The 19,423-nt window shown below is 43.4% G+C and overlaps 1 protein-coding gene across 1 annotated transcript; it reads right to left on the reverse strand.

Moving 5' to 3' along the window:
• Positions 1-15,783: 15,783 nt before the first annotated feature.
• LOC133885550 (protein LEAD-SENSITIVE 1-like) lies at positions 15,784-17,792 on the reverse strand. The gene is made up of 3 exons (XM_062325279.1): positions 17,643-17,792; positions 17,425-17,498; positions 15,784-16,773 (listed from the first exon to the last, which is right to left on the reverse strand). The coding sequence occupies exons 1-3, from the start codon at positions 17,660-17,662 to the stop codon at positions 16,046-16,048; spliced, it is 822 nt and encodes a 273-aa protein (XP_062181263.1). The 5' UTR covers positions 17,663-17,792; the 3' UTR covers positions 15,784-16,045.
• Positions 17,793-19,423: the final 1,631 nt, after the last annotated feature.

The raw sequence follows: 19,423 nt of genomic DNA on the forward strand, positions 1-19,423 counted from the left end.
GAATATGCAGCATGCCATAAATGTTCTTCAAAAACCTTACCACGAAACTTAAGTTTGAAATTGGTGACCAAATGCCTCATGCACTCCTTATGTTCGGCATACCTGAAGAACTTCTCAATGGCATGATCAATCCATTTCCCCGCATCACTGCATATTGCTAGACCTGGTGGGTTTCCAATTGCATATCTTAGTTGCTCCATAAACTAGACCCAATTATCACTTATTTTTTAGTCAATGACACCATATGCCACAGGGTATAACCAGTTGTGGCCATCAACCGAACAAGTTGTTGCTAGCTGGTCTCTATATTTTCGTATCAAATGTATGCTGTCAATAGCCAAGTATGACCTGCAGCTAGCAAAGAACCCATCAATGTATGGCTTTAAGGCAACAAATAGCCTTGTGAACCTTTTCTTTGCTTTGAATGTCGTATAGTCAATGGAAACTATACTTGGTGGGCACCTCTTCTCAACCTCTAACTTCCAACTATTGAGCTTGTCAAAGCTATCATCCCAATCACCAAATAACTTCTTCATTGCTAGTTCCCTCCCCATCCACACTCTCTTGTAAGCGATCAATACCTTGTATTTGTCTTTCAATTTCCCCTACAACTCCTTTGTGCCTCTACTAGGGTCTTCCCTCGATCAATTTGTGACCTTCTCACATATCCATGTCTTGGAAGCACTTTTCACCTTCTCATTTTTTCTAGTACTACAACAATTATGGTCTTTAATATGGATCTTGAACTAAAAGAACAAAGATAATTAAGAGTACAGTCTGCAATGGAATAACAAAGGAAAACAAGGAGAAATACCTTAAATGTCACATCCTCCTCTAAGGTTGATGCTTGAATCCTCCATATGCACCCTTCCACAGCACAATTAGCTCTGAATATTTTAGGCTCACATTTTTCAATATTATACTCAAATTCATGCTTTATGGAATACTAATCAATGACCAATCTAAGCATCTTAACTGAGGGATAAATTGTGCCTATTTTCATTGGTGGATCATCTATGTTGTAAGCTACATCAGGGGCTATATTTGGGTTAGCGTGTTTTGTGACCCACTCATCGTCATCCGTTGATTGTTCAGTGCTTTCCTTAGCATCATCACCTCTCCTTCCTTAGGCTCATAGTCTTCATCAGTAGCATTGTCATCCTCGGCCTCACCTACTAGGTATTGGTTCTCCTCATTGACCCTTACGTGCTCAAATTGTGGAAAAGGGTATTTTTAGGTATGTATCAACTAGCTCATGGGTTGAGGGATGCATGTCTCAGGTGGAATTACATTTGACGCACAATTAGAATTCAATACGATGTTCACTTCACCCCTGCACCCAATTCTGACTTTCATGATGCAAACACGGCACCTAATTTCGCTACTCAATTTTCAATATGTAAAATGTAATAGTGAAGGAAAATGATTGGTACCCATCTAATGGCGGTTGCGCATATGCAGAAGCGGGAAGTAGCACGGGCTCAGGTCGCACTGCATCCATGGAAACCTCCACATTGGGCTGCAAAAGCTGGAGACTGGCATCGGGGCAGTCCGATGGGTCCACAGCGTCAGTGTCAGGGGCGAGCTGTAGGCAGCTGACTTAGGGGCTCAGATCCATGACAACAGCGTATAGGGGAGCATGAAGACTGACCTCAATCGATTCAGATCGAGCATCTCCATTGTGTACGAGTTGAAGTGAAGAATGGTTAGCAGAGAGGTCTAGTTGCGAGAATAGATGGGAGCAAGGTAAGCCTCGTCATTTTTGAAAATTGGGTTGTGTTGGGCTAACGAGGATGGACGCCGATGGCATAAAAGGATGAAAATGGGCTATTCCATGGCATGGAAGGAAACCAAAAGTATTTCATGGAAAATAGTAGAACCTGTCGCTATTCGATGGTAAATAGTCATTTTCTCTCTAGTTGAGGAATTATTTGCTTGCAATGCGAGGGCAGTGGGGAACTAGAGATGATTATTTTGGATGCTATTACAGCACATAAATAAGTGTGTTTATGCCTCCTAATGAGCAATAGGTGATGAGATATTTTTCATTCGTGTTCGTCATGTACCGTCCACTTCGCGCTACGCGAACATTTTCACCGAAAGCCAAATGTTCACTAAATTTGGGGGATGTCCATCTCCGTCTCTCGACCGCACATTAGCCGTCCATTTTTTTAGCTTCTTTTTTTTTTGAAAAAATGGAAGGAACATTGATCTTTAGATGTAGGGTCGTAGTCTTATCGACCCATTTTTTGTGAAGTAAAGCAATGTTGGAGGATGTTGCAGATGGAAAGTCTTAGAAGGGAGCTTGCTGAAGTCCCCTTGGGCCGAAGATGTGTTACATAGGTTGTTGCAAGCACCATTGAAGAAACAACTACTGGTGGTAGTTGTATGGAGGATTTGGTGGGATCACAAAATAAAATTCGTGAAGGTGGTTCAAGTTTCATGTGTCAGTAGCTGCCTTTGGGACCATGCATTGGCTCTCTTACCTTAGAAGCTGATGCACAACTCCTCGTGGCCCTGCTTTAGAGAAGGGAAGCTGACTCATCTGCTAATGTTGTAATCATCCAAGAAACGAAATTGATGGAGACATTCTTCCAGGGACACATAGTGTAGTTTGCTAGGAGTGGATGCAATGTAGTAGAGCATGAGTTGGCTAGTGCGAGGTCTTATCTTCCAGTTGATTCCCTGCGTGTTGTTGAGGATAGTCATGTACTAGCTTGTATAGCTGGAACTAGCGAGGTGGCTAGCACAATTGTGTGATTAGTATCATCTAATTGTGCATATACCGTTTATCATCCTAATTTTATTACAAATTTATATTTTTACCGTACTATCGTTCTTCATTCTGACACTACTATCTTGGTCTTTTATAGACATAAACTTGAACCTAGCCTTACCATAAAAACATGTTCATCTATTCAGGCACTATAGCCATCTTTTTGCTCTATTTCATGTAGATTATGCTCCGCGCACACTTACTCTTGTTTTTCTTTGATATTTCACTCAAGTAACTATTGTTTGGGTTGTGAGGTCATGCTCCATCATCTATGTGGTCTACAGACTATGCCTTTCCCTGTCATTTTTCTGAAGTCATGACCATGCGATTCAAGGTCAGTGCAACGTAGTCTGATCCTACTGTATTGTTTCACTCTAGTGTCATACTCTGTAGATCAATGACTTCGTTGGTGTTTCTTGTCGCTACCAAAGGTTATGGTTCCACCATTAGCAATCTGCGGGCTATGTCTTTCTTTGTCGGTTGGCTGACACTACAACCTCTAGTTACAGGGGTCCAAGCCTGGTGTAGCCGCGCCTATATCCTCCTCTATTGATGATGTTGATGGATGTACGGGTCAATATGCTTCTCTTTTTTGTTGCATCTGCCTTGGTAATTCGTAGGGGTGGTAACGGGTTGGGTCAAGGCCGGGTGGAGCAAGAACGCACTCGATCCAAAACCCGAATCCCTAAACCTAACCTAACCCAAAATTATGACTAGGTGCAAAATCAGCCCCGGCCCCGACCCCGGCCCTGGCGGGAAACCGGGACTTGATGGGAGAACCCGAGACCTGGGACCTTCACGGCCCAGGTCCGAGGGCAGGACTCACCGAACGTACCTCAACACTGACGCAACAACACAATGGCCGACACCCACGGCGTACACACCTCAAGCTCAACGATGGCGTAGCCAAAGACCATTCACCCACAACGGAGGTAGAAACAGATCGACGGTGTCACACCCTTGTTTTTCCTTGAGAAAAAAAAGTCCACAAAAATCCCTCTCTCTGTCCCATCCCTGTGACCAAGTACCGCTCGCTGCCGCGTGCACCAGGGCTCTTCTTTGCACCATGCCACTCGTTATGTCGCTGCGCGTCGTAGCCATCCTCGTGCCCTGCGCCACCTCATGCCCAGCATTGCTCCCTTGAGCCCCGCGCATCGCCTCGCGCCCCGTACCCCTGCTGTGCCCATGCCATCACCCCTATAAAGATGAACAATACCCTTTTCCTCCTCCCTCCACACCGCACCACACCACCTCTCTCTCCAACACCTCCACCGCCTCCCTCACTCCTTCTCCGAGCACCGCCGTCGCCACCACACTAGAGCCCGTTGTAGGTGAGCTCCACCGCTCTTCCCCTCTCTCTCTCCCTTCTCACTCGAAGCTACCCGAGAGCCATACCCTAGCAACCTTCCTATCGTTGCTGATCACCGCTTTCTTGTCATCGCCGACTGCCGCCCTCACCGTTGCTGGCTAGATCTGCCCCTGCCCAGGCCAGATCCGGCCATCGCTGCCCTGCCCTGCCGCTCACTGGAGCCCATCGCCGCTCTCCATCTCCAGTGCGTTGTCATTGCCCGCCGCCCCCCATAGGCTCCTCCTCTCTCCCTCTTGTTCTCTCTGCCCGAGTCGGCCGCCTCTCTCCCCCTTATCCTCTCTCTTTCCCTCACTGATAGGTGGGCCCACCCTTTTAGCCGAGCCCAGCCGTGTCGCACCGAGCAGATCCTGAGCCCCGAGCTAAGCCGCCTCCAAAGTCGAGCTGAAATTAGAATATTCCAAGAATATTCTGCTCTTTTCCTTTTTTTTCTGATTTTCTCTCACGACAAAACTTCTAAAGCCAGTTTCTCCTCCGTCCTAACTCCATTTTTAATGACTGTTAGTTTGAAGAAGGAGCGGATGAAGAGTTCAACAAAGGCAAATTCTACACTGTTGATCATGTTGATCCTATATTTTCAAAGATAACCCGTAGAGTTATTGTTTCAAATTATAAGGATATGCGTGATTAAGTTAATAATTGTAATTTTAAAAGAATGTGCTAATGTAGTTATGACCTAGCTTGTTTATACCATATCTTGATATTATCACCTTTATTCCATTGAAACCCTAGAAGGTCCCAAACATTAACTATAATGATTGTTTGGATGAATGCTTATTTACTAGCATGTTTATGATTGATTTGCTTAAATGAAAGAACAAGGATAATTACATATGTTGATCATGCCTTATCAAAAAAGTGTGAAGTGTTATGTGCTTGATGTGTGTGTAAGATGTATTCATGAAAATTCTAGTGTGTTTTTGACGGGGGTAAGTAAGGTACCCCATAAATGTGGGTATTACCTTAGAACAAGGTTTGCTTTTGTGGTGTTCTTGCTGGAAGACACTTATCTCGGTCGTATAAAGACCGGTTTGCTGTGACATCCTACCAATTAGGTCATAGAACCACATGAACTAAATGGGCAGGACTTGACACAACCCCTTCAACTTAGTTCGGTACCCGCTCAGAGGCTGGTAGTGGCAACGGGGACTGGGAGAAGACCTGGGCAGTACGTAACCCAAGGTCCAGTTGGTGATGTTCTTAAGGCTATGTTAGAGCCTTGGGATTGCTAAGTGGTCCTTCTTGTTAATATTCTAAGGCCCTTGGTATCTTAGTGTCATGTGGGTGGATATTGTGGCTATGTTGTGAGGATATTGTGTCTCGTTATGACAATTTCATCAGTTGCTAAGGTTAGACTATGTGCATATCTTGTAGCTAAAGTGTACAACTTCTGCAAAGTGTTATCTGGATAGCCGTGTCCTCGGTCAAGGATATGCTATGGTTTGGTCACAATGATTAGCTTTTCAGCATGTGTATCTCCTTAGCGTGTGAGTGGGCAGTATGCCCGTGTTTTAAAAAGTGTTAACTATGTACCTAGAGTATCCCGGACTATGTGTCCACCAGCAAAAGAAGTGTGAGAACTGATGGGATGCAAATATCTCCCCCAGGGCCAACAATCCCATAAACTTAGCTTATATGTTCCCTCAAAAATGTTTTAAGATAGTCTTTACAAATTGAACCTTGCATCAAAAACTAGCTTTCTGCAAAACCTAAAGACTCTACAACCTTATCCTTGATCTACCTTTATTTATCTAATGTCTCCCTTTGAGGTAGGACTTGCTAAGTACTTTATGTACTCACTCTTGCTATATGTAGATTCAGATGATCCAGATGCCAAATTCGTCAAAGGTGAAGATGAAGAATAGAAAAGTTTGGTTTCGTCCGCACTTAAGCTACCTATAGGGCTTGGGTCGCTTTTACGTTGTCTTCATTGTGCTGTGAGGTTTTGTTTAATTATGCCTATGAGCCTTTATTGTAATTAACTTTGTATTGTACCCTAATATCGTACTTTAATCAATGTATGATTGCGATATCTACTCCTGTTCGAAATATGTGCATACCAGCTATTAATCCAGTGACTGATATGAGTTGCACAAGGTGACCCGAAGGAAGGGTCTGATAGACGGCGTGCCGATTGGATCAATATGCACGACAACAGAGAAAATAACTAAACAAGTAGGCCGATGACCATAAAACACAAAGCACACCTCACCGGCTCATACATCAACGTAACGAACATGGAGGCGGGAAGCCGGCAATACACATCAGTAGAGTTCACACCGGTGACAACGCACAGCACCAGGCTGCCTCGCCATGCCAGCATATCGGCATGCGGCATGGTGGTGGTGCCCTTGGCTCACGCACAGATCAAGCGAGAAAGAAGGACAAAACACAAATCAACGCACGGAGACAACGACAACATACCTCGTCAGCACACCAGAGCTTATCGTAGGGCAAACCAGCATGCCGCGCTGACGGACAATACTCACATTCCCACCGCCGCCTTCCAACTCACTAATGATGACTCGCAGCTACCGCTCCTCACTGACAATGACTCAAGGCTACTGCTCGTCGACCTCGTGTCCTCGCTGATCCTACCACATCAATCTGCCTGCTCCAGTGGATCAAGGCCATTGGGGACTCAGGATCGACAGGCACTCCTTTGCCGCCGCCTTCTGATCGCCTCCATCCAAGAACCTCACATCATCTTGGCCCCTGGTGGCCAACACCCTCCGTGGCCAATCTACGGCGTGTGGACCAAATCCATCAACGGATCTGCCCCTCCCGCATCCCACCCACCAAATCTGTCTACAGATTCCACCCCCCCCCCACACGTGTGCGGCCTCGTTAAAGAGGTAGAGGGTGAGGCTAGTGGAGATGGGGAGCTAGGGAAGGGGAGATGGTGGGGGAGGTGGAGACGGGAGGGGGAGGGATCAAGAGACGAGAGGGAATTGGAGCGGGCACCGATGACTGGTGGTGGCGTTGAGGCCAGTGGTCGGAGGGCAGGGATGACCAGATGAGTGGGGGTCATGCCTTTAGGGGAATAAGGCATGTGATGAGGGACGAAAGGAGAGATGGAGAGTTGGAGTCTTGGAGAGATGGCATATTTTCGTGTTTTGGGTGACCTGCGGGTGAAAAACTAGACCCGGACCTGGACCCAAACTCGATTCAGGTCAGGGCCTTAACCCAATGACCCCACAAGGCTGTATTTCCACCTGAACTGTGAGGAACCATCCAAACAGTATTCCAATTAATCATTATGATGATCATTTACTTAGTCACGTCCACAATGATTATTTGGAATACCATCCTGGAAGTCACGGCACGTGTTTTGTGCCTAAGATTGGCACACATGTCTTTTCAACATATCACATCATAACAAAGCTTAATGAAGGACGAGTAATTAAATTATATTACAAGTTCTTAAGTATCCACAAGTTCTTATAATTTACAGCAAAGAAAGCTAGGAGGAAATAAAAATTAACTCAACTTCTAACAAAAAAAGAAACTACGCAGTGGAAGAATAAAGACTATATAACAAAAGAAAGATGGAGCCATATGCTCTTCGGCTCCGTCACAAAAGCACGACCTCCGAGTAGTTTCCTACTCGTGCCCGTCACCACCCTTGGTGGGCGTGAAGTAGCCAAAAATCAACTCATCCTCGCCGGTAGCACCTGAAAGAGCATCGTGAGTATGAAGGTACCTGCAAGATTTAATCTATAATGGATACTTATAGATAACCCGACTCCAAGGATTATACATTTGGATGTTAGAAAGAAAACGGCCACTTGGTTAAAGAGATTCATATGCGAGAATAGTTTGACATAAACATGTGAGCAATTATAATATACTAAAAGTACCATTTTACCATGTAACCAACATCATGAACATGTAAATAATTGGAACCATATTAGCATAACTAAACAGGACCATCTCAACCACACCAACCCACAATCGTGACTTTACGATCGACTCCGATGGATAAAAGCACGCTCATGACCGAGAGCGCGATAATTTGAATTGATTTTACACCCTGCAGGGGGATACTCCTTTACCCACACACCCCGGGTCCATCTTCTTGGCTCCCGAGGCAACCTTTCTCATACCCAGAACTACCCACTCGCACATACCCCTATGGCACCAGGGTCACCGCGAGTGTGCCCGAGACACTTCCGGCTCCCTGCCATCTTGCTTCTCCTCATTCTTTTTTCATATGCGTCATAGGGCTGCAAGGCGGGTGTCAACACGGCGTATGGTACTAGGCTTATCTTACCATTAGAACAACATGTGGTGAGTATAGGAAGTACTAAAGCCAACGACACCGATGGACGGTGTTTAACCGATGCAAGCAGCCTATGGCATCCAGGTTCCTTTCCCGACCTAACCTTAGCACCGCCCACATATCGCCTCATCGTCACACTCAAACATCCCAGCATCTTAGTCATATGCTTTGTGAACAAATAAGTAAGCCCTAAGCTCACGAAAGGGGATTGAACCACCGCTCGACTTCTGCAGAAAGATCTATGCATTTCTAAGCATTTTAAGCGACTCTTAAGTTAGACACCAACAATATTATCAAGGCTACAGGGATACATGTTACCAACAATACAAGGGAAAGATAATGCATCAACATAGGTTCTACCCACATCAACATAGGTTCTACCCGTATTAACCCGACACTCGACTCATTCCCATGCAAACATACATAAAGCATAATTTATCACAATATACACATATTGATCCAAAGTACAAGGAAGAGTATACTTAGATGCTTTCCTTGCTGCTCTAGTGACCACCTAATGTTACCCATGTAACACTCGCAGAATTCTGGTAGATTGGTGTCGTATTTGCCCACGCTCGCATCACACTCTTGTTCTTCACTAAAGAAGAACGCATGCAATGATGAGCATGAATGAGGTGCAACAATGTATGCTATAATATGCATAACAACATGTTAAGAGAGCAAGATATGCGAAAGTTAAACAATGCCGAAAAACTAATAGGAGGCCAAAGATTTCGGGGTTAACTCAAGACATCCGGGTTCTGGAACCTCCGAGATGTACTTCGGACAGGGGTTCTCGGTTAGCCAATTTTGAATTAACTCAGAAGGTCCGGACTGAGTCCAAAACCTCCAGGTTGGGCCGGAATATCCGGGTGGGACTTCGAATGGGGGTGCTCTCGATTTAACCTGGAACCTCTGGGTGGTACCCGGAAAGACTTGAACTTCTCGATGATTTTCCTCGGTCGATTTGACTCGCATGTTAAATCTATCCTATATAGACATGCATACACATTATACAAGGGTTCCTAGACCCAACCCAGAGGAAAGTCAAATCGAGAGAAAACCCTAGAGGTTCCAGGTAGCCCAGGGAAAACCCTGCTGTTTTGTACTCAAAAATCCTCAAATTCGTTCCAAGGCTCAAGAACATGAGGCGCTTCACAACTTTGCAACCGAAGCTCCAAACTCTAATTTCAACCAACCAAACATTATATTCTTGTAATGGGAGCCTGGAAGACTCACCCAAGATGCTTTTCTAAGGTTGGTAACCGTCAGTGGAAGGTGGAAAAGCTCGGGAAGAGGAAGAACACCGGTACTCCTCGTGCTTCAACTAAGAACACCAAAAGACATCAAAAAATGGCTCAAATCCTTTGGAAAAACAAAAATGAATTAGATGAATGAGGATCTTAGGAGCTAAAGAACGTGTGAGTACCACATACATACCTCGATTTGACTTCTAGAAGGCGGATTCGAGGAAGAAAGAGAGAGATAACTTGAGGGGAGGGAGAGGGGAGCTGCTCCCTTGCCTTGGTCGGTTGGAGAGTGTGTGGGGGAGTGAGGGAGAGAGAGGGAGCAGGTGGGGCTACTGACCAAGGGAGAGAGGGAGTGGTTGGCCACCCATGTGAATCCAACATGCTAGAGAAAAGAGCCCATTTTAACAGTGAATTCTATTCTCTTCTCTCCCAAATTACTTTCTCTCAATCGATTGGCTCTAAACAAAATGCACTAGCGTCCCAAAACAAAAAATTACACAAAATTAAATATAATACTTATGAAGCATGATTATGCTTAGTTATGTGATTACAGTTTTAGGATGTGACACGAACCCAGCCCCGCTGGGTTTGAAACCCACGGGGACCCGACCCAACGGGGCTAACTGCCATCCTTAGTCATTTGCCATTTCATATGCAGTCTGAGCTAGTGTCACGCTTCAACACCACAACTCTTTCTGACATCATTAGTGTCAATGTTCTTCTGCCCGACACTGCACCCATCTCATTCCGCTATTGCAAAGTGGGCAATGACGTCAGCCAATCAAACTGCCAACCTGTCTACGTCATCTGGGACAGAGAGAGAATAGATTACATTTTTTATGTGAGTGGATACTTACTTATTTTCACAATCTGAATAGATCAACCATCCTCCTATATCTAGTTGAATAAATTGGTCATCCTCTTGTATCAGGTCCAACCTCCTTTTTCTTTTTGAGTAAATTTCACAAAACTTTATATTTAAACAATAGTTTCACAAAACTACAGATTTAATGTCAGTTTTATCGCAAAACTACATATACTTTGATAAAATTATCACAAAACTACAGATTTAAGCAATAGTTTCAAAAAAATTACATATTTAGTACTGATTTTATCGCAGAACTCCAGATACTTTGGCAATATTATCACAAAATTACATATAAGCAACAATTTCACAAAACTACATATTTAGCGCTGGTTTTATCACAAAACTACAAATTCTAGAGGAGCTATTCCCAGTCCCATTACCATGACGATTGACCCCCACTTGTAGTCTCACAGTAGCTACCAACTCATGAAATAGACCATCCGTGAGCTCATGAAACTATAGATATTTGGCAAAATTACATATTTAAGCAACAGTTTTACAAAACTATAAATTTAGCATTGATTTTATTGTAGAACTATAGATTCTATCGCAGATCTGTTAACCTAACGAATGTGCCACGCTTGCAGTCACATGAACTCCCAAATGTTCTGTTTCATGAGTTGGCAGCTACTGTGAGACTACAAGCGAGGTCCGATCGTCATGGTAATAGGCTGGGAACAACTCCTCAAAAATCTGTAGTTTCGTGATAAAATTGACGCTAAATATGTTGTTTTGTAAAATTGTTGTTTAAATTTTTAGTTTTGTAATAATTTTACGATAAAATCGGCACTAAATCTGTAGTTTGTGAAATTATTGTTTAAATATATAGTTTTGCGATAATTTTATCAATATATATGTAGTTTTACGATAAAATTGGCACTAAATATGTAGTTTTGTAAAACTATTGTTTAAATCTTTAGTTTTGTGATAATTTTGTCAAATATGTAGTTTTGCGAAATTTACTTTTCTTTTTTGTTTTGCACCTGTCGTATTGAGCTATATGTTTCTATTTTATTCTTCTTTTCTATTACATTTTAAATCAAAATATTATTTGAATTGTAACTTTGATCTCTTAAATGAATGTAGGGTGCAACGAACTTATGGATTAATTATGTTATTTTTTGCTGGCATTTTGCTTTATTTTTCAATAATGACAGAGGTGGGTAATAGAGAAGCAATTATAGAGGTATTTTAGGTTAATTTTTTTAATGACAGTAGTGAGTAATTTATATATATGTCTACATAATTTAGTTTTTACTTTGATTAACATGGTAGTTTCTAGACTTTGAGAGCAAAGGAAGATGTTTCTTTTGTTAGCCAATTACATAGATAATAGAAGATAGGTTGTAATGGGTGAAATGGGCGTTGTCGTTGAGTAATAAAGTGGCAGCATTATCGTAAAAAAGAGTTGCACACGTAAATTACCGTACATGAACCAATTGTTTCAAGGATACTAAGAAGACATTGAAACTGCAAGCATGATTGTACATCTTTGCTGCAGTAATCGATAGACTCGTATTTTTTTTTTTTTGAGAGGTTACATTTAGGATGTACACAACCGTGTTGCACACGTATCTAACTATGCTTGTACACACATGCGCATACACATTAGTGATGGACGGATGGGCCTGGTGGGAATGCCCGCCATGGGCGCAAAGCAGCTCAATTTGTTAGACGCGGTCCATCACGCACAATACTATTGGCAGGCAGTGTCATGCTAGCTCACGACATGATTGACAAGCCGTGCCGTGCTAGCCCACTGTATGATAGGCCCGTGAGGCATGGCTGGCCCATAAGGCATGAAACGGCCTGTGAGACACGACTGGCCTGCAAAAATCAATAAAATTATAAAAAAAAGAACATGGTAGCTGTGAAATTCAAAAGTAAAGAAAACTCGAGATAAATAAATAAAATCCTGAACACATAATTGGAATCAAATATAGGCAAAGTTTGGTGATTTTTTATTTTTTCATCTTTTTATAGTTCAAACAGTAAAATATGGCTGTATTTTCAACAAATGGGCTAAACAGATTAAACAGGCTAATCGTACTGCCTGTTAGGCATGGTCACTATTCGGGCCATACCATGCTGGTCCACCGTACCAGGTGGCGGCCTAGGCACGTCCTGATTCTTCGTGCTGGGTTGGCCTAGCACTATTCTAGTCAGACAGAGCCAAGTCTAGGTCATGCCTCCAATAACATGCATTGGGTCAATTATAGCATTTAGGTTCCTAGTTAAGTGGTAAGTATTTCGATAATCAATGACAATCGTATCATTATGACTAATATGTATATTTTAAAGGGAATAAAAAAATCTAGTTCACAATATTGTATGAGGTTTTTTTTCCTCATGAGTTTTTATTGGACAATCAAAGGACATTTGCGTCAAAATTAAGGATCCTCTAGTGCTAAGTATCACAAGGTGATGAAGTATACTTAGAGTAGATATAGGTTCCTTTCTAGTTTTTTTTATCATACTATAAAGTGGTGGTTAAGTGTTGTAGCTTGACCTAATTAAGTCTAGATTTAGTTGGATGCTTACTTACGAAAATCTAGTACTAATTATCTCAAAGAAGCCCATTGGTCAAAAGTCAAGAAGTTAGTGCTCAAAGTCAATTGAATTGGATGAGCCTTAGAGTTTTTGTTCTTATCAGATTGTATGTTGCTGAAGGACTTGTACTCACCGAACCTTATTTCTGTTCTGAGCAGAAGTTGAATGACCTCACTAGATTATCCGGTGATGGTAAATATGTGCATCGAAATATTTAACAGACATGATATTTTCTGAGGAAAATTGAAATTAAGTACACCGGATTATCCGGTGTTCAGAGAAGATGACCACCGGAGCATTTAATAGAAAGTTGGAATTTTTGGAGTAATTCGAACTTAAGGCACCGGATGGTCCAGTGTTGAGATGTGCAACATACCGCAACATTTTCAGACTTGGTGTCTCAGTGCATAGGAAATAAATTCACCGGATTGTCCGGTGATGTGGTATGAAGAACACCGGAGCTTTTCAGGCAACGACTACTGACAGCTGGCAGGTCAGCTTTTGAAAAGGTTACTTACCGAATTGTCCGGTGTGTATAATTGTGTGCGCACCGGACCATCCTGTGTTCACAAAAAGTGTGGGTGGTTGGACAACGGCTAGATTTAGACCTCTAACCTATATATATACCCCCTCACTCGATTTCTTTCGTCTCTCTTACAACCCAGAGGAGTTCATACATTGTGTGCGTCATCAAGAAATAAGAGAGAGCACTTGAGTTGATTTTTAAGTACCTAATTGAAGGTTAAGGACATCATTAGTGCTTCAAGAGTAACGAGTGTGCATCTAATTATTGTTTAGGTTTGATAGGGATCAAGTGAACCTGTTAGCATGCTACTCTTGGTGGTTGAAAACACATAACCGATCGTGGTGATTGGAAGTGATCTCAGTGAGCTCTTAGAGTTCTTATGGGAGCCTCAGGAAGAGCTTGTACTTGGTTTGATACCCGCCAATTCAGAGATAGAGATAGAGAAGTGGCAATCACTAGTGAGCACTTGAGTTTTGATGGCTCAAGGAGGAACGATATACTTATGTAGATGCTCCAACGAGGATTAAGGGAGAGTGCTAACTCTTCGATACCTCGAGAAAAAATCGGTGTCCTCTTTCACTACTCTCTTTCCATTCCACAATTTACTTTTAGCATTTACTTTCATACAAGTTTCAGTTTCTTAATTTACTCTGAAGTTATATGCTGGCATGTTTGCTCTCTATGTTCTAACTTGTTTGCTCGAGTAGTTGCATTTTTTTTTTCTTTTAGGCTAGAGATGGCCAAATGGGCCTATCGGGCCGGCCCGGCTAGGCACGGCTCGATAGGCTCGGCTAGTGTAACGGGTCGTGTCATGCCAGTCCACGTGCCGCATCCTCGGCCCACAGCACAACCCGTCATGCATCCGGCCAGCCCGGGTGGGCACGATGGGAACGGTGCCACGGGCAGCCCGATGGCCCAAAAAATAAAAATAAAAAATAGCTATAAAATTTTAAAAATATATACAAAATAGATAAAAAGTAGATAAATGAGATAAAAATATAGAAAATAGATACAAAATTAAAATATGTAGAGAAAATACAAAATAGCTGGGTCCAAACGTGCTGGGCCGGGTTGTGCCTGTCCGAGCCGGCCCGCGCTAGGCCATGCCCACCCGGCTTAGCCGGGCCGTGCTGTGCCTACAGTGCCGAGTCTCGGAACGGCCCAATAGGTATGACCCATTTGGCCATCTCTATTCTAGGCTAAGACTGCTCCTTAATCTAGAAATTGATAGTTATTTTAAAGTTTGATTAGAACCTTATTCACTTCCTAGGGCCATTAGATACTTTAATCAGCCTAGTAGACGCAACCCATTTAGCAGATTTATTATACACATTACGTGCACATGTGTACCCACAACCTCTCTATTATCTAATCTCAGGGTGAACTAAGGGTGGCAATTTCCCCTGTCGGGTCTGGTCCCCGCGGGTTTCAGACCCGACGGGGCCGGGTTCAGGTGCAAAAAAAAACCCGCGAAGCTATCAGGTCGGGTTCGGGTTCGGGTATGTTTTTTCACCCGTGGATGTCACCCGAGAGCCCGCCCACCCAGCGCACGCGCCCGCCCCGCCCTGCTCCGCCCCATCCCGCTCGCCCGCCCCTCCGCGCCTGCCCTGCTCGCCCGCCCCGCCCCGACCCACCGCCGAGTTTCGGGTCCCTGTCGGGGTTGGAGGCGGGAGTGGTTTTACACCCGATATTGATTTTGGGTTTGGATCGGATTTGACGAGTCGGGTTTTGGGTTCGGGTCCGTTCCAGTAAAACCCGACGGGACAGAGCCGTTACCATCCCTAGGGTGAACTCACCTGCGAATAAATCCCAATCTCATCCATTGACTCGGGTGGTCCAGGGTTTCACGCACACCAGCACATGAGCTTCCAGCCGATCGAGTGGATAGAATTGGCCCATGATCGTGACTTCAAAAAAGAAGAAAAAACTGGTCCATGATCCAAGGAACCAGTACTTCTGTCTCTACCTTACTAATAACTTGCTTACGCCATATATACAGCCAAGTTTAATTTGTGGTTAGATAGTAAAAGGCTGTTGTCATAACTTGCATCAGTTTCAGCTCCCATCAGATGATCAGAATGAAGTGCCTCAGGTAGTCAGGTCTGCTTATAAGAAAAATCTAAATCTTCCTATCAAGTGACACTAACCGCAGAAATAGACCAAGCTGTCATATAAACACAGATTTTCTTTATAAGTCAAATTGGAAATTACGAACAAGACACATAGCAGCCTTTTTTATCTTGATACGCCACTGGACAAGCCATACATGGCATACACTCATACAGATATTGCCGAATGGAAAGCACACTTCAACAGAGTTTTAGCAGGTTTTGAACACAATGAACCAACAATTCATACATTTAGCAGTAGTAAAGTAGGTCTGGACTGATGTATATCTCTCCAGAGCTTACAACAACAATGCTTCTTTTAAGCAGCGACTGTGGTCGCGGCGGGGCTTTGTGCCGGAGCCACCAGCTGAGTGATGTTCTCCACTGCACGGATCCTGCCGCTTGCAAGTCCAGCCGTCAGGTCCTCAACTTCCACTTTCACCACATCACGGCGGTTGCCAATGTCAGCTGCATACCTGCTGGCGCAGTACACCCCGACAGCCATCACTGCCATTCCATAGATATTTGTGGTGACTAGGCGGACCGGGGTCGAAATCGCCGCAGCAAGAGGTCCACCGATGATGGAGATGGCCTGCCCACTCTGCCCGACAACACCTCGCCCCGCCACGAGGAGGCCAGTTTTGCAGTATATTGCGAAATCCTCGCAGTTGCTCTTGAACAGGTTGTAGCACCTGAAACCGTTGCTCAGCAGGTATTTGGCACGGCGGACGACCGTCTCATCAGGATCAGAGGTTGCAAGTGTGCACGTCCCTCCTCGCGCTTTGGCAAGGAAAAGCGCTGGGTTGACTGCGTATTCGAAACGGTAGAGGGCACCCCCAGCCAGGAAGCACTTGAGGCAAGAGGATACCACGCCGTTTGTCTCCGCGGCGATGGTCGTAGTAATTTCGCTGGTGCATATTGAACATGGCGTGTTGCTTCTATCAGGTCCAGAGCTCACGAGAAGAAGATCAATGAAAGTTCCTGTTCCGACCTCCTGGCCCCTCCCTCTAGTAAAGTGGATCACCTTATCTTCACCCACATATATTCCTGCACCAGGAAAATGAAGTTCACTCTACACAAAGTCGTCTCAAATAGCACCTCAAACAAAACACCCATACCATCTTCCTACAAAGTGACCACAAGATCCAGCAAGACCTGTAATATGTTCTTGCAATTTCATCAATGATTCCCAAGTATGTGGCTCTCACAGGCCCGATGGTCAAACATAAACCTAATCAGGCAACCACTGCCATGCCTTGACCCTTGAACAAAGCATTCAAAAGAATTTGATGGCCTAAACACAGACACAAGCTTGACATCTGATTCCATGATAGAGTTTGTGGCACACAAGTACATGCTTCGATCTTTCACCCACCCTAATCAAAGCATCTCATGGTTCATCAGTCATATATTACCTAGACATACCAATCAGCTAAAAAATGTCATTCTGAACACATTTGCAGGCCAAATCAGTTCCCCCTATAGCAACCTAAAATTCACAACTTACCATCTTTCGAAGTTGTACACACATGGATTGGATTTTTCTCTAACGACATGCAACACGTAATATCCAAATTAACCCCCCCCCCCCCCCCTTTGAAATTCATTAGTCCAAAATCTAATCCAATTAACCCGATCCAATCATCCAACCAAAATGTAGACAGAGCGGAGCAAGGGATACAAGACGGAACCCCGCACCATGATGCGCGTAGACCCACGCGGCCCTCCACGAGTAGATGTGATCCCCCGCCCTCAGGCTCTCCTTCCCAATCCTGTCCAATACAAGCGGGGGGAAATCTCAACAAAAAAAAAACGAAAGAAGGAATCGCTGCGCACTGCGGCCTGCGTAGCAAAGCAGACGAGACGTCTCGATTGAACACAGCAGGATCCATGCAATGAAGGAATACGAGGACGACCTGTTGGAGAGGAGGCCCATGGAGACGGGAGGCGGGCGCGGTCGGTCGGGTCTGGGAGAGCGGCGAGGCGGCGGTGTAGAGGCAGGGACCGAGGGAGAGACGAGCAGAGAGGAGAGGAAAGGGACGGAACCAAAAGGTGCTCGCCTAGTAACCTTGCGCTTTTGAGTAAAGGACAAAAAGGGGAAACGGGCGGCCGTAGGATACCCATCCCACGCGCGCCAGCGTGACAGCTATTGCCGAATGGCCGTAACTGCTGGCTCTAGTTCGTAGGCAGGTTTTTTTACTATAGACATTTTCACATCATATTTTATTGTAATTTGTGTTTTATCGTATTGCAGATTATATGTATAAATACTTCAGAAGTTCAGATTAATGATTGAGGCTGAGTGCTCAATTGCCGACACCCCCACTATCAATTTGTTTACTGAAGGATCAAAAAGTTGATACATGGCCATCCTAGCTGTGTATGCAATACTTGTCTTTTGTTGAATTAATTTTCTTGCTCCCCTTGAAAATAATTTAGTTTACTGGGTTTGAAATATAAGTAGTGAAATGTGACCTTCAGCTACAAGAAAGATGAGGTAAAGGCAATAAGAGCAAACTTTTTTGCCAACTGAATCTTGTCCTGAAACAAAGACAAAAGCTCATCATCCAGCATGTCTTAAATTTGTTTGGTGTAAATAATGTTAAATCCCTGTTTATTTCTCGACTGAACTTAATGTTCGCCGAATTTTGGTTACTTCCCTATACAGGTACGCAGTGTCATTAGTGAGCAACCAATGAACTAGAACCTACAATTTCTACTTGTCCTGAACATGGTTGATATCATACAGAAATTTGTTTACATCAACTGTTACCTATTGCATTAGCTTGTCTTGCATGTGTAGCATGAGCTATAGCTTGATCTGGATGTTGTATACTGCCAGTGCCACTGCTGGAATGATTGAAAAAAAGAAAATAACATAATATAATTCATTTCCCTTTTTTGTGAAACATGTGCTGTTAAGTGTCTGCCTGATATTTGCCTTACATTTGTTTATTGTCATGCAACCATGATGTGTCGCTTACTCATCTTGTGTATTTTAATGTCCTCATAGGCCTAATTTGGATCGGCTAGGAGCTTCTTGTGTGATGATTTTGCAGAATATATAGGGAGCATTTTATCTAATATGTTCCTGAATCTCATAGTTCAATTATTCTCTTACTTGTATGGATTAATTATCTGGGCATGCACTTCGTGTTCTGTCCTCTACCCTAGTATGAAAAAGAGTATTGAGGCTTTGAATTAGTAGATGGCTATTACTATTGACGAACTTGATCGGATGCATATAGTATTAGTTGCACTTTTTTAACTTGCAGCATGTATTGATGCTTGTTTATGAATTTTAAAATTCTCTACTTTTTTTTACAGAAATTTCGGGATTTCCCCCAACTTTTTTGAATTCTTTGAATTTTTCTGATTTTTTAGAATTTTTCTGAATGGCTGGGATTCTTAACCCTGTGTCTTCCAAATGACAGCCGGAAATATTCCTCAGCTGGGGTTTCTATCCCTTGGGGTGGAGGGGGATGACATGTGCACATGAAAAATCCCCTTCGTGATTTAGTTCCACATGTTTTTTCTCCCTAACATCCAAACAGGCCAAATAAAATTTATTGGAGACCATGAGTAAACATGATTTATCATATTTATCAGATATACTAAATAAAATTCAAAAAAATAAATATAATTCAAATAAAATCTAAATAAAATTTAAACAAAATACAATAAACATGTTAAAAAA

This window comes from Phragmites australis, chromosome 11 (assembly GCF_958298935.1).
Source record: "Phragmites australis chromosome 11, lpPhrAust1.1, whole genome shotgun sequence".
NCBI lineage: Eukaryota > Viridiplantae > Streptophyta > Magnoliopsida > Poales > Poaceae > Phragmites > Phragmites australis.

Excerpts from the sequence above, each read along its gene's own strand:
- LOC133885550 (XM_062325279.1), bottom strand. The coding sequence starts at position 17,662 with ATGGGCCTCCTCTCCAACAG. Across the intron at positions 17,499-17,642 it reads ATGGGCCTCCTCTCCAACAG|GATTGGGAAGGAGAGCCTGA; the intron begins GTCGTCCTCGTA and ends TGTATTGGACAG. Across the intron at positions 16,774-17,424 it reads GTGGGTCTACGCGCATCATG|GAATATATGTGGGTGAAGAT; the intron begins GTGCGGGGTTCC and ends TTCCTGGTGCAG.